This window comes from Xiphophorus couchianus, chromosome 5 (assembly GCF_001444195.1).
Source record: "Xiphophorus couchianus chromosome 5, X_couchianus-1.0, whole genome shotgun sequence".
NCBI classification, from domain to species: Eukaryota; Metazoa; Chordata; class Actinopteri; order Cyprinodontiformes; family Poeciliidae; genus Xiphophorus; species Xiphophorus couchianus.
In genome coordinates this window covers 11,007,842-11,020,266 of record NC_040232.1, presented here as the reverse complement: position 1 = coordinate 11,020,266, position 12,425 = coordinate 11,007,842, and the positions used below count along the sequence as shown (strand labels likewise).

Genomic DNA, 12,425 nt, shown 5'->3' with positions numbered 1-12,425 from the left:
ATGGAGAAAACGTATTAGAAGATTTTCTTGAATGTAGTATACCTATAATTATAGCCAATATATATATTAATTTTCACAAGAAATATTTGTTGTGATTAACAGAAATGTGTCTCCCAGTTTTCTTAAAATGTTAAAGTAATGTTAGCAGAGTTTGATGCTTGCATCACCTCAACAACCTTTTCTGATTCTGGTGGGATAAATAACAACTAGGAGTTCTGAGAAGCGGGCCACCTCTTCTGCTAAACTTACAATTAAGTTAACTTACAATAAGGTATTACTTATTAGGCAAACTGATGTAACATGTAGTTAGAATATATGCTGTGTGTCTGAGAATGCAAGCATAAGCATAACAGTCTTCTATGACATTTAATATAAGCTAATTTAGTGTTTTATTCTTTGCGTATGAGCATCTTTTGTGTGAGCTGTTTTAAATATCTAAAATCAGCCAAAACAGTTACCTTAGGTGTTAGCTTTTCAACACTGTCGAGTTCGTCCCTTTTCCACAAGATTTTAAGATGGTAATCTTACAGTTAACTTCACATAGTGTTTTCATATAGCATAGATCCAGATTATTAAAGCTAACCCCTAGTCTAATGGGGCCAAAACCAAAGCAGATATCTTCAATCCTTAAGCAACTCCATACTCAACAATGCAACAGAGGCCCAAGTGAACAAATTTTTATGAACTTTTAAACCATTGTCACATCTGGTGTTTACAAAGTAGCCAATTCATCATTTACAGAAAGAAATGAAGACTGGAGATCAGCACCCTTAATGATCATCAAGAATCAAACACATACTGACCGCAATCAGCAAAACTATTTAATTGGTCTGTAATTCTATGAAATAGCTTTCATTTCCACTACTATTATAATAATTGACTTTTTACCTTGCTTTACTTTTCTATCATAGTTATTTTGTGTCAAAATACTTTACCTGTTTTGTTTTCAACAGTGTTTCACACAGGAAGATTGTTACTAGAGCTCCCCTTTCAGGGTAAACAATACAAACACACAGAAAGATCACCAAAAGAAATGAGCAGTAAGAAGAAGCAGAACATTCTTTATTGGTAAAATGAGATTTACAGTACATTAAAACCGTTTTCAAGAATTTAGATGTGCATTAAGCGAACAAGCAGTTAGTTACAATGAAAGCAAGTCTCTTGAGCTTAATAAGATTTTTTTAAGGATAAGGTTAGTATAATTAATCAGCAGTCTTATTACTCATTGAATGTCAAGATGTGAAAGTGTTTGCAAGTGGAAGATTTTCTGATTGCTGAAATCCAAGACGGTCTTGTGTGACCAGATTGTTCAACCAGAAAAGCCCAGCTCTTTGTAGGTGGTGTCGATGTCAGCGATGACAACCGCCATCACGTTCCTCAGGGCCTGCTGGCCGGCAGCGTCCAAGCCAGCCTTCTCCCCCATGATTTTAGCGATCACCTCAGTAATCAGCTGAACGGAAGGAAACATCGAGAAAGTCAGGGAAACTACTTCAAGAGAAGCGTTTTAAAGGGGAAGAATTGCTATGAAAGCAGCATCCTCACCCTGAAGTTATTGATTGGGATCTTATGCTTGGTGGCGTGAGTGTTGGCCAGGGGTTTGAGGATGGCGGCGTGGTTGCCTTTGGCCTTTAGGAGCTCACCGAGCTTCTTCAGCACAGTGGCGCCGTGGGCAGAAACAGCTGCGCTGCTGGCCAGGTCTCCCTTGGCAATGCCAGCAAACTTCGGGAACAGCTTCTGGGTTTCTGGGTGCTCATGGAATAAGCTGCGGGGAAAGGAAAGAAGAATCAAAGAATGATGAATTATTGCACTAAAAACTTAGTGACAAACTATTTAGGTAAACAACTTAGATTTTCATGAGAAGGGATAGGCTGGTTACTGGTATCTTCAGCACTGTTTTAAAAACTTAGGAATTCAAATCTGCATACATTCTCTTAATCCCAGAAATTCCTCTTAATGAGGCACTAGGGGAAGTATCTGAGCAACTGGAGTTTTCTCAGACTGTCTGGAACTTTGGGTAACTCGGTGCTGCACACTGCTGGCCAGCTTACTGAAATTGGATATCTAATATTTCAACATGCATAAATGTTAGATATCCAATCCAACAGCATGACTGTTAGGCATGAATGAAAGCCTGACCAGCTAACATCAGCTTGTTTAACAGAACAGAATACAAAATAATACTCTGAAATAACCACTAAAAACCAATAATAAATTTGATGTCTGATTTGTATTTTTATAAATCATGACAATAAATAACCATCAACTCCTGTCTTCATTCACAGTAGAGGACGTGTTGTTATTGAAACACCAATTATTGCTGTGAAAACAATCTGTCACGCAAGGATGGAAACAGTCTTATCATTCCAGAACCACTGACCGGGTCAGAACCAGATTCCCATGGGTGTTGTAATCCGCTTCCACCGGACCCCAGTGCTTCAGAACCATATCAAAATCCGTCATGATCAGGGAAGACAAAAGTCTGACAAGAAACAGACGTATAAAATAGTTTATAAAACACACTTAGTTAGGGATTAAGGCTCTTCTTTCCAAAAAGGAGAGGTGGCAGAAAAAAATCCAGTTTTAGGAGGATTGTAAAAGTTCCCAAACAGTGTTATCTTGTTGTGTGGCATTGCATTTCTCCTGTTTGGTTTGGTGGCCTCGGGCCAAACCCCACTCAGTTCAAGGGCATCTCATTGCCAGAATGAGTTGAATCTATTACCTCATTTGCCCTTAGTGACTGTGTAATATAGCCTCAGTGCAGTTTTGTATAAATTGATATTAGATAAACAGTAGATGTATCTTATATCATCAAAGATTATTATAGCTGTAAAATGCATGCATGCATTTCTCTTTTAACTATTGATATTTTTCTCTTTAAAGGCAATAGTTCTCCAAGATTTGCTTGTGCTCGTCAACTCTTTGTGAAAAATGATCTAAAGATATCTTTTTGTGGAAGAATTTCTATGCATTTTGAACATATCTGTTATAAACCAGGACCGATTATCTCAGTTAAATATTTTTAACGGTTTTTGCAAAGAAACTGTTCCTCAGTCTATTGATTTAGATTTAAATTACATTAAACCTTTGACATTAATTTAAATGTTCCAGTTTTTGCCAGAGATTCTGATGCAAAATCAATAGTAAAGGTATTTACTGACCTGCAAGCTCAAAAATGATCCTATGTGGTTATTCAAGTTTCTCCTTGGCCTGACTCCCCCCCTCTCAAACTGTCCTTTTATACTCCCTCCCTCTGTCCTGCCACCCAATTTTTTTCCAGCACTCCTCTCAGTCTACAGCTCTTCCTGCACGTCTCTTAAAAACACTCTCACCACCACCAACCTCTGATGCCCAACAAACATCAACTTAGCCACCTTTCAATGCAAACTCTTTTACTGTAGCTCTACTTGGAAGTTTAGTGTCGTCGTCCTCAATCTCAAGTCTTTTACAGCCTCCATAGTGTTTTCTTGTTGGAGGCTCTATCCATTTTCTCAGAAACTCTGACCAGCTTCTTGTCCTTGCTGAAGAAAACAACTCCAGACCATGATGCTGCCACCACTATGTTTTACCAAAGGTTTTCTGTCAAACATATTGTTTTACAAGAAGACCAAAGTTCGGTTTGGACGTTTCAGGCCAGAGCACCTTCTTCCACATGTCTGTTGCGTCTTCTAAATGGCATGTTCTAAAATTTTAACAGAAATGTCATCTACATAGGGAAATAAAGAAAACAACAAAAGTATGGGAGACAGAAACGCTTTTTACAGAGTGAAATGTGAACAAATATGCACACAAAAGGAAGAAAATTGGTTACTATATAGCTAAAAGCAAGCTTTTATAATTCTTTCAGTATATTTTCTATGATCAAAGTTAGGGACCAGATCCCAACACAACAATTTAGGAATAAATGCATGTGATTGTATAAAGTTACATGTGTAAAAATTCATAGACAACATCTTTCCCAAATTAATTCTTCAACATAGTAAAAGCCACAAGTCACATGACTGTTAAAGAACAGACATGTTCTTTAATTAAATCAAACCAACAGCTATGCTGTTATTTTTTAATTTTAGCTAGTAATAGCCTCCACTTGAGGTATTTTTTTCATCTCAGCACTAACATTAAAGACTGTGCTTCATCCTATTTGTTGATTTCCAGGATTCTAAAATCTGCACAATTAGACTTGTGAGTTATTGTTTCCATAGATGCTCCCCGCCGAGCGTTGCTCAGGGGATACTTCCCTCCTTTATTCTGCTCTCGGATTTCAGCCAGATTGGATGTTAGAAAGAAAAAAAAAACTCCTGTTTTGGCTTTGAAGAAATAGAGCCAGTAAGTATACAAAGGACATCATCTTAAAAGGATGTGCAGCTCAAGCAAAGAAGGTCTACTGTGGTCCCGAACTGACCTTCAGAGACAGTTTTCTGTCACAACAACCTGTGATTCCCTAGACAATAAAGATCTGCATATGTAAGGGTTTCACATCCATACATGGTGCAAAACCGGTCTACATGCAAACAAAATGTAGGTACATGTTTAAATACCGACCACAGTTTCTTAACATGCATTTAGTCACACAATTTGCAAACTATAAGCTCAACTATCAGCTTATTAATGTAACTTATTTCCATGATAAACAAATGTACAGTACTTGATCAAATGTCATAACATTAAATACCTGTATAATAATTATTTAATCAGAATCAGAATCACTTTATTGCTGTTGCCACAAGTTCTAGAAAACTGCTTCGGTACAATAATGCAAAAATGAATAAATAGAAATAAGAATAAGAATAAAAATAATAACAATAATAAAATTAGAAGATCAATATAAAAGGAAAAAATATACAATTGCATTTGTAATTTCTTGGATATCTTTGTCTGAATCCAAAATTTGCGTGATGATCCAAAACAGTTCGGAGTGACAAAAAGGGGGGGAGGAAGAAATAAGTAGGCATCAGAATGTCAATGGTCATTATCAAGTGACAAACCTGCCCTCTGCTGGTTAATGTTTAACACTACACTGGGTGAAAAGTACGCCCCTCCCCGACTGAGCGCTGGTTGGATCAAACTTCTCAGTCGGATCCCAGTTTATCCAATAGCAGCGTCCACTGAACTAACTGGTATGCAGCAACCGGAAGACATCGGCGAGTTTCAGAAAGAATTTAAATATTTGGTTCAAAGTTGACAGCAAGTTTTTCTTATTTTATTTGACTTTGAATTAATAGATTTTTCTTTTAACTTGGGGAATTGTCCGAGATGATACAGGCTTTAAAAGGTGTCAGACACGTAACGTCCGGTACAATGAAGCAAGCAGGTAGCTATTGCTATATCATGTCTGATAGTTTGATAGTAGTTGATCGACAGAGCCACATAAAGATTTTGTAACAAAAAAATGAGTTTGAACTTATTTACCCAGCTTGAATTTGGAGCAGAAATTCAAATCTGCTACTTTTTTCCTTTTGCTAATTATGTGAAAACAAATCTCTTCCTAACTAAAACAAAAGCTGCCTGTGTGACTTTAGTCAAACAGAGATATAAGATCTGTATTGGTGGCAAACATTCCTGAACATGAGCAGTAACATTAACATGATTTCACTCTTATGATGTTTCCACGAAATGGTGCATATGCACAGTGGTCTACCACCAATTCAGATGAGGTCAGTTCTTCAGTTTTTCTTCTGTTATCCTGGTCTGCAGCTTACAGGTCTGAAATCTGATTCATGATATGAATGACTATGATAAGACGAAAATCTTAGCATCGGTTCATTCTTTGGAGTTTGGGGTAGAGCTGATTTCTGATGTTTTAAAATAAACCTGCATGACGTAACTAAACCAAAAGGTATCTATTTGGATACATTCAGTATTTCAGATCTCTTCAATAACAAACATACAGCAGGAGACTGAGGGACGATTGTGCCCTACTCAAGAAATTTACAACTCTATTCAAAACTCTGTCTGTCCCATCTTGAATAACTGGGGCTTCCCATCTTGAAACTTGGAAAATTTTACTTCAAACCTTCAGGTTAAATGGATAATAATGTATGTACAACTTTTGTTGTGCTCTTGTTTTTAAATTTCTTGACACGGAGGTACTGCTCATTAGGAAATGTTTGGAAACCACCTGCTTAAAAACTTTCAGTGCATAAAAAATGATTTATGTGTTTCTTTGATGGGCTAAAATTATCTTGAGAGACCACGTCACTCATCATAATTATTAACAGTATGTATCTGATCACCTCATCACTGCATGTCCAGTTACAGAGCTCTGTGTACCAGTTCCATGGGGGGAGATCAGAGGTAAAATCTGGGGTCCTGATCATGGTCGCCCAGTTCTGTGCCTGCATGGCTGGGCAGACAACTGTGGGACGTTCAACACGCTGCTCCCTCTTCTACCTAAAGGTGAGGTTTTTTTGTTTTGTTTTTGCATTTAATGTGAAACATGTTTTCTAATTACACTGAATGTTTAATCAAACCCCAGCCCTTATTGTAACATGGGGTCTATAAAAGTAATAGTAGCTCTCAATTATATATGACAGTGGGCATATGTTGCTTTTCCACATAGTTATCATTTGTTCCACAGCAAACCTACCAGCCTTAATCTCATGTGACCAAAGCACTCAGTTCAAATTAAAGTGCCATCAGCATTCAGTTAACTCCATGTGTATGGTTTCTATGGATACTGTCACACCAAGATGCTAACAGTGAGCTTTGAAGAGTTTTATATACCACCAAGAAAAACTCAGGTTCTCATCCAGCCTAGTTTGTCACAGTTTCAGTTGTTTCCCATTTTCAAATTGTAAATTTTTTGGGTTACAAGTGCAAGATTATTGTTGAGCAGCTTTTTTGTTGCAGCTACTTCCTGACTCATTTTTTAAATGGCATGACCTCTTGTCTTTCTGATTTAGAAGAGCCTTTTTGAATGACCTTGGTGTCACATCATATATATTACCCAAGGCAACAAAAACTATTAAATCTAAAAATCAAAAGCATCCAACATTGTAAATACAGCACTGATGATTTTTTTCCTCTGGATGTTTTTTCCACTGACTAAATTTGTTTAAATTAATTCTTTTTTCAGTGTTAAATTGTGTATTTAGATGACAAACAAATGCTTTTCAACGCTGCTTAAAAGTCTTTACCAGTGGTGCCAATAATTGTGGCCGTAACTCTTAAAGGAGGACAGGTTCTCCTCATTCTTCATTCTTTTTTCAGACTTCAGATATGTTGCAATCGACCTGGCGGGTCACGGCTGCTCATCCCACCGTCCTCCTGGAGTTCTGAATGTCTTCCCCTCTTACGTGATGGACATGCGCAGAGTTGTTGATGGTACGTGATGACCAGAACTGGCAAACTCCCATTTTGGCAATTAAATCAAATCAAATTTCATTATACTAGCTAGCAGCATGTATTTCCAGTTTATCTGAAAGCAGTGGTGTATTACTGAAGACCAGGAGTTTAAGACTCGTTTTATGGTTCAAAGTGGAGTTGATGATGTGGAAAATTACACCCACAGCTCTACAGTGGAGCAAATTCTCCATCATTGGCCACAGCATGGGTGAGTGAAGATACAGAAAAGAACTACAGTAGAGCCGTAAAGTATTCTTGTATTTTAATAATATTCCTGTTTTTGCTTCAGGTGGTAACATAGGTGGAATGGTGAGTGAGCCTCCTTACAAAAGGAAACAAACATTTAATTCACATAAATTGTGAAACACGGTGGTGGCAGCATCATGCTCTGACAAAGCCTTTGATTCAGTAAGGACAGGAAGTCTGGCCAGACTTTATGGGAAGAGAATGGAGCTAAATGCAGGTTAATAACTATTGACATGGTACAAAACAGTTGAGACTGAGCTTTAGCTTTAGCTGTTGCTTCCAGGACAGTAAACACAAAACCAGAGCCAGAACTGGAGGGTTTAAAACAGCAAAAATGTTTTGCAAAGAAAAATTGTGAAAAATGTCAGCTTGTAGATGTGTAAAAATGATAGAGATTTAACCTAAGAGATAAAACTACAGCAAAAATAGTTCTCAATTTGTAGAGCCACTATTAAAGGAAATTCATGTCAAATTTTCAGGTGTTTTAAATGTTGAAAAGCACGTATAATTTTACTTTCAATTCACAGTTCTGCAATACTGGTATTTGTTGAAACAAAACACAGAGTTTTTGTTTGTATAAATGATACAATGTGGTGTTTTCCACAGTTCAGCGCTCTCTATCCAGAGATGGTGGATGCCTTGGTGCTGCTGGATTCCTACGGATTCTTACCCACAGATCCGGTATTTTTACCAACACTACAGCGCTTTTCTCAGTTAAATTCTTATGTCAGAATGTCATTAAAGATCTTTGCATTCAATGACAAAAAAAAAGTAGGAAATATTGTTGAATGTTATCTCTTTGAATGATGATATATTAACCTGTTGGATTCAAAATGATCCATTTGTTGCATACTTTTATCCTATTCTGGAATGCTGGAGGCAAGAGCCCAGAGAAATGAATAATATGAAAAATGGATTATTTAAAATACTTTCTGACATCACTGGATGTCGATTTATTTGCAGAAAGAAATGCCCAGAATATTACGACAGGGGCTGGATGAGATGATACAGTTTGAAAAGAAGATGGAAGAAAAGAAGATGAGAGTTTACACTTACGAAAAAGCCGTTGAGAGGTACCACATCTTCTTATATCTGCTGTTTTCAAGACTTATTATATGTCACACTCGTTCGGTTTCGTACTGTGTGTTCAACATTTAGGCTTTTGGCTGGAAACCCAAGTTTGACTGAGGAGTCTGCAAAGATCCTCCTAGAGCGAGGTCTAGTTAAAGTTGAAGGAGGTACATGAATAACCTTCTGACGTCTGATCTGCTGTATTTTGTCCTCATAAAGGATTTGCAAGCATGACTGATAATTCTCTGTTGCAGGAGTTCTGTTCTCCAGAGACTTTCGGATCAACCTGGTAGGCGACTGTTGCTCCGTTTGACTCCGTGTAGCCACGCGATGCGGCTTGTGAACGTTTCTTTTGTGTTTTTAGAGAAACGTAGTACGGATCAGTCTGGAGCAGAGTCTGGAGCTGCAGTCAAGCATAGAAGCCCCTGTCCTTGTTGTTCTGTAAGGATCTTCTTCCGCTTCACTTTTTAAATTTTTTTCCGATTCCACTTGGATTTCATCACACTGAATACGTGTGCTTATGTTTGTTTTAACAGAGCAGAAAGTGGCTTTGAGAAAATGTTTGTCGAGTCTGATCAGAAGAAATACACATCAGCTCTTCTTCAGGCCTTCAGGGACCGACATGTGAGTTAATTCTTCCTGGCTGCTTTTGTCAAGAGAGTTGTGTCAACCAATATCCAAGTTCAAAAGGTCCACTGTTCTTCATCAATACATGTCAACACAGGGCTGTTTGCTGTTCACTTTTCAGCAGGAGTTGATAGAGATCAACACTGATTTCAGAACATTTAAAACAGAACTAAACACTGCTTTTTGACTAATTTTAAGGATAATATTTCACCTGATTTTTAAGTTTTACAGTACTGTTTTTGATGAGCCATTGAACACTGACATTAATGGGTGTGGGATGACCTCAACATTTAAAAACCCTCCAGTGTGACTGATTTAAAATAATTCTGTAAGGAAGAGTGGGGCACATTTCTCAACAGTGTTGCAAAAGTCTCATTCCCAGTTATCATAAAGGCTTGATAGGAATTGTTGCCACCGATAGTATAACAAGTTATACTTAGAAGATGATTACTTTTTCAGACAGTGCCAGTTTGATATGGTAGCTTTCCCCCTTAATAAAATCATTGGTTGTAAACTGTATTTTGTATTTACTCGGGTCGTCTTTCTTGATGATCTAAAGCATAAAGTGTAATAAAGAAGCAAAAACACAAGAAATTTGTGCTTTAATCCTAAAATATAATAGTTATTGTGGTGTTGAATTTATTTTAGAATCACAAAAACATAACTTTTTTTCTTTCGCTAGTCTAAACTAGTTGCATTTATCAGCATCCCCCATTGCAGGTGCTAAATTCAAAAGACATGATCTATAAACGTTCGGTGCCACGTTAACATCAACCTTTTCTCCTACACACTGGTGAGAAGAGAGCCAATTCAAGTTTTATTTTATTTTTTTTCATGCACGTTTCTGTGTTTCAGAACACGGTGGTGCAGGTTCCAGGCAATCATCACGTCCACCTGAATAACCCTGAAGTGGTCGCACCGGTTGTGTCAGAGTTCCTGCAGAACAAAGCACTCTCAGCATCAACAGGCTCAGACAATGTTCATCCTCCTAAGTTATAGTGAACACACTATAGAACAAACTTTCATCTTTCAAATTTTGTCAATTTTTGCGATTCCAGGTTGTGAATTAAATAAAGTTGAAACACATACTTAAAAAATTTTTTCACCCTATTGGTCTGATGATATTTTTATTGCCAGGCCAATAGTGTTTCCATTACTTTTTATAATAATGGAGTTAACCAGAAATGAACTTGAAATTATTTTTGCTTTTGGGAATATTTAAGGTTGTGGCAAAAGACTCTTCAGAGGAAACAAATCAAACAAATTTAGGCTTTCAGTTAATTCAATGTGACCATTACAAGGTGATCAACTGCAGGATGAAACTGGTGAAAATCCACCACTGTCCTCATAGCAAAATGTAATTTCAACTTCAGGGATTAAAGAGTGTGTTCTTTATTGTTGTTTTTCACACCTGTTGTATCATCTGGAAGGTGTCAAAGGTGATTGATCTTTTAACTCGTTTCAATGTTTTCTTTCTGTTGTAGATAAACTATATACTTGGTGCCATTAAGTAAAAGACCCTGTTGTTTTATTTTTTCCTGGTCTTTATGTAGTAGACATGTTTATTTTAGTCTGTCTAAATCATCAGTCTCTTATTAAAAACAATGTGCCATTCCTCCCACAATACCTATGTAAATGGTGGGGTTCCTCAAGGTTCAGTTTTTGGCCTATTATTATTTTTATTCAGTTTTTCCATTGACAAGCATCATTTAGTCTTTTTCTGACATTTTCTTTAACCGCTATGCTAATTACCTTCACATATCCTTTAACCATATATTAAACAGTCTGTCCACCCTAATCCACTGGTTGACTGACTTTTTTGAAATTATCTTGTTCAAAACGTCCATTAAGGTTGAGACTATTCTCCACTGAACTTGCAATCAAATAATTAGTCAAGCTTGTGCTTCCTTTTGCTCAATCACCAAATAAAGCATTCATTGATTTGTTTTCATGCCTCAGTCCTTGTTGGAGATGTGGTGCCAAATTATTTTTCTTTCATGTTTCAGACTCTGTTGATTGGCTTTTTAATTTTCTAATTATCTGCTTACGTAGTTCTTTATGTCTCTGAAAAGCACTTTCTCAATAAATTTTACTTGGATTTCAATTTTATCTCTTTACAAAAAGCATTTGGTTGTTAATTTGTACACAAATAATTTAAATAACTGCTTTCTGTTCTGCTGGCAAAATTGAGCAGATTAATTTGTTTCCTGTATTTTTTTCCTCTTTTTTTTTTCAAAATTAAACAAGCCCCAAAATGAGAAACGAGAACTTCGGTTTTACAGGTACTCACAGTGTCCATTAATTAAGAATAAATAGATCAACTTCTGGGGAAATAAAATAAAAAGAGGAACAATGTGTACATCTTTTATATAAATATACAGGGGGGAAAAAATGTGACAGTGCAGAAATGCTTACTTTGTTTCACAGCAATGACAATATGTCTATGATACTGAAAATCTTTGGCTTGAAAGATTTAAAACCTGATACCTAAAGACTCCCATCTAACGTGATGATCGAGTTGTAATGAACAATGGACAAATATTTCTGTGTTATGGAAGTTCAAAGCTGGTAAACATACTACAAAAGAATTGCAGGAAAAGTGGTTCAAGAAGTATTTAGTGACGGGAAATAAATGCAAATTGGATTATGGATTTCTATTTAAATAAAACAATGTATTATTTGCTTTTTCTTGCCCAATGATTGTCTCGGTTAAATAAAAACGCTTTGCAAAGGGACTGAAAGCGTCTTTCTGAATAGACGATCTCTGGCTGCGTCACGCTTAAAGCGTTCCCCTTGTGTAAAAATAATGTAATGCCTACAAATTCAATACGTTAAAGCGTTAATACCATTTAAAATAACTTATTTACTTAGAGGTAAGCAATGTTAGGTAGTGTTTTGGTTTCACTTTTACACAAGGCATTAATGGATCTGGGGAGACAAGAGGCGTCATTTCCTACGTCGCAGTGCCCACGTTAACAGTAGTCGGCTACATGAACATATGCCGATATTTACGTCGCATAATTTGACGTCGGCGTCGTGTCTCCAATCATAACTGAGCGCCAAATACAAAACAGCTGCAGTGAAATGGAGGAAATGTTTAAAAATATAGGAAGAAAGTTCATTTGTTGTGGAGATTTCAA

The 12,425-nt window shown here is 36.8% G+C and overlaps 2 protein-coding genes across 2 annotated transcripts; one reads left to right on the top strand and one right to left on the bottom strand.

Annotated features, from left to right (window-relative positions):
* Positions 1-1,040: 1,040 nt before the first annotated feature.
* On the bottom strand, positions 1,041-3,255 carry mb (myoglobin). The gene is made up of 4 exons (XM_028019254.1): positions 3,159-3,255; positions 2,378-2,479; positions 1,543-1,762; positions 1,041-1,450 (listed from the first exon to the last, which is right to left on the bottom strand). The coding sequence occupies exons 2-4, from the start codon at positions 2,458-2,460 to the stop codon at positions 1,310-1,312; spliced, it is 444 nt and encodes a 147-aa protein (XP_027875055.1). The 5' UTR covers positions 2,461-2,479; positions 3,159-3,255; the 3' UTR covers positions 1,041-1,309.
* Positions 3,256-5,102: 1,847 nt separating this feature from the next.
* On the top strand, positions 5,103-11,394 carry serhl (serine hydrolase like). Its single transcript, XM_028019069.1, has 12 exons — positions 5,103-5,308; positions 6,250-6,393; positions 7,207-7,320; positions 7,508-7,549; positions 7,631-7,650; positions 8,194-8,268; positions 8,551-8,660; positions 8,746-8,825; positions 8,913-8,947; positions 9,023-9,099; positions 9,195-9,282; positions 10,141-11,394. The coding sequence occupies exons 1-12, from the start codon at positions 5,251-5,253 to the stop codon at positions 10,282-10,284; spliced, it is 987 nt and encodes a 328-aa protein (XP_027874870.1). The 5' UTR covers positions 5,103-5,250; the 3' UTR covers positions 10,285-11,394.
* The last annotated feature ends 1,031 nt before the right edge of the window (positions 11,395-12,425 follow it).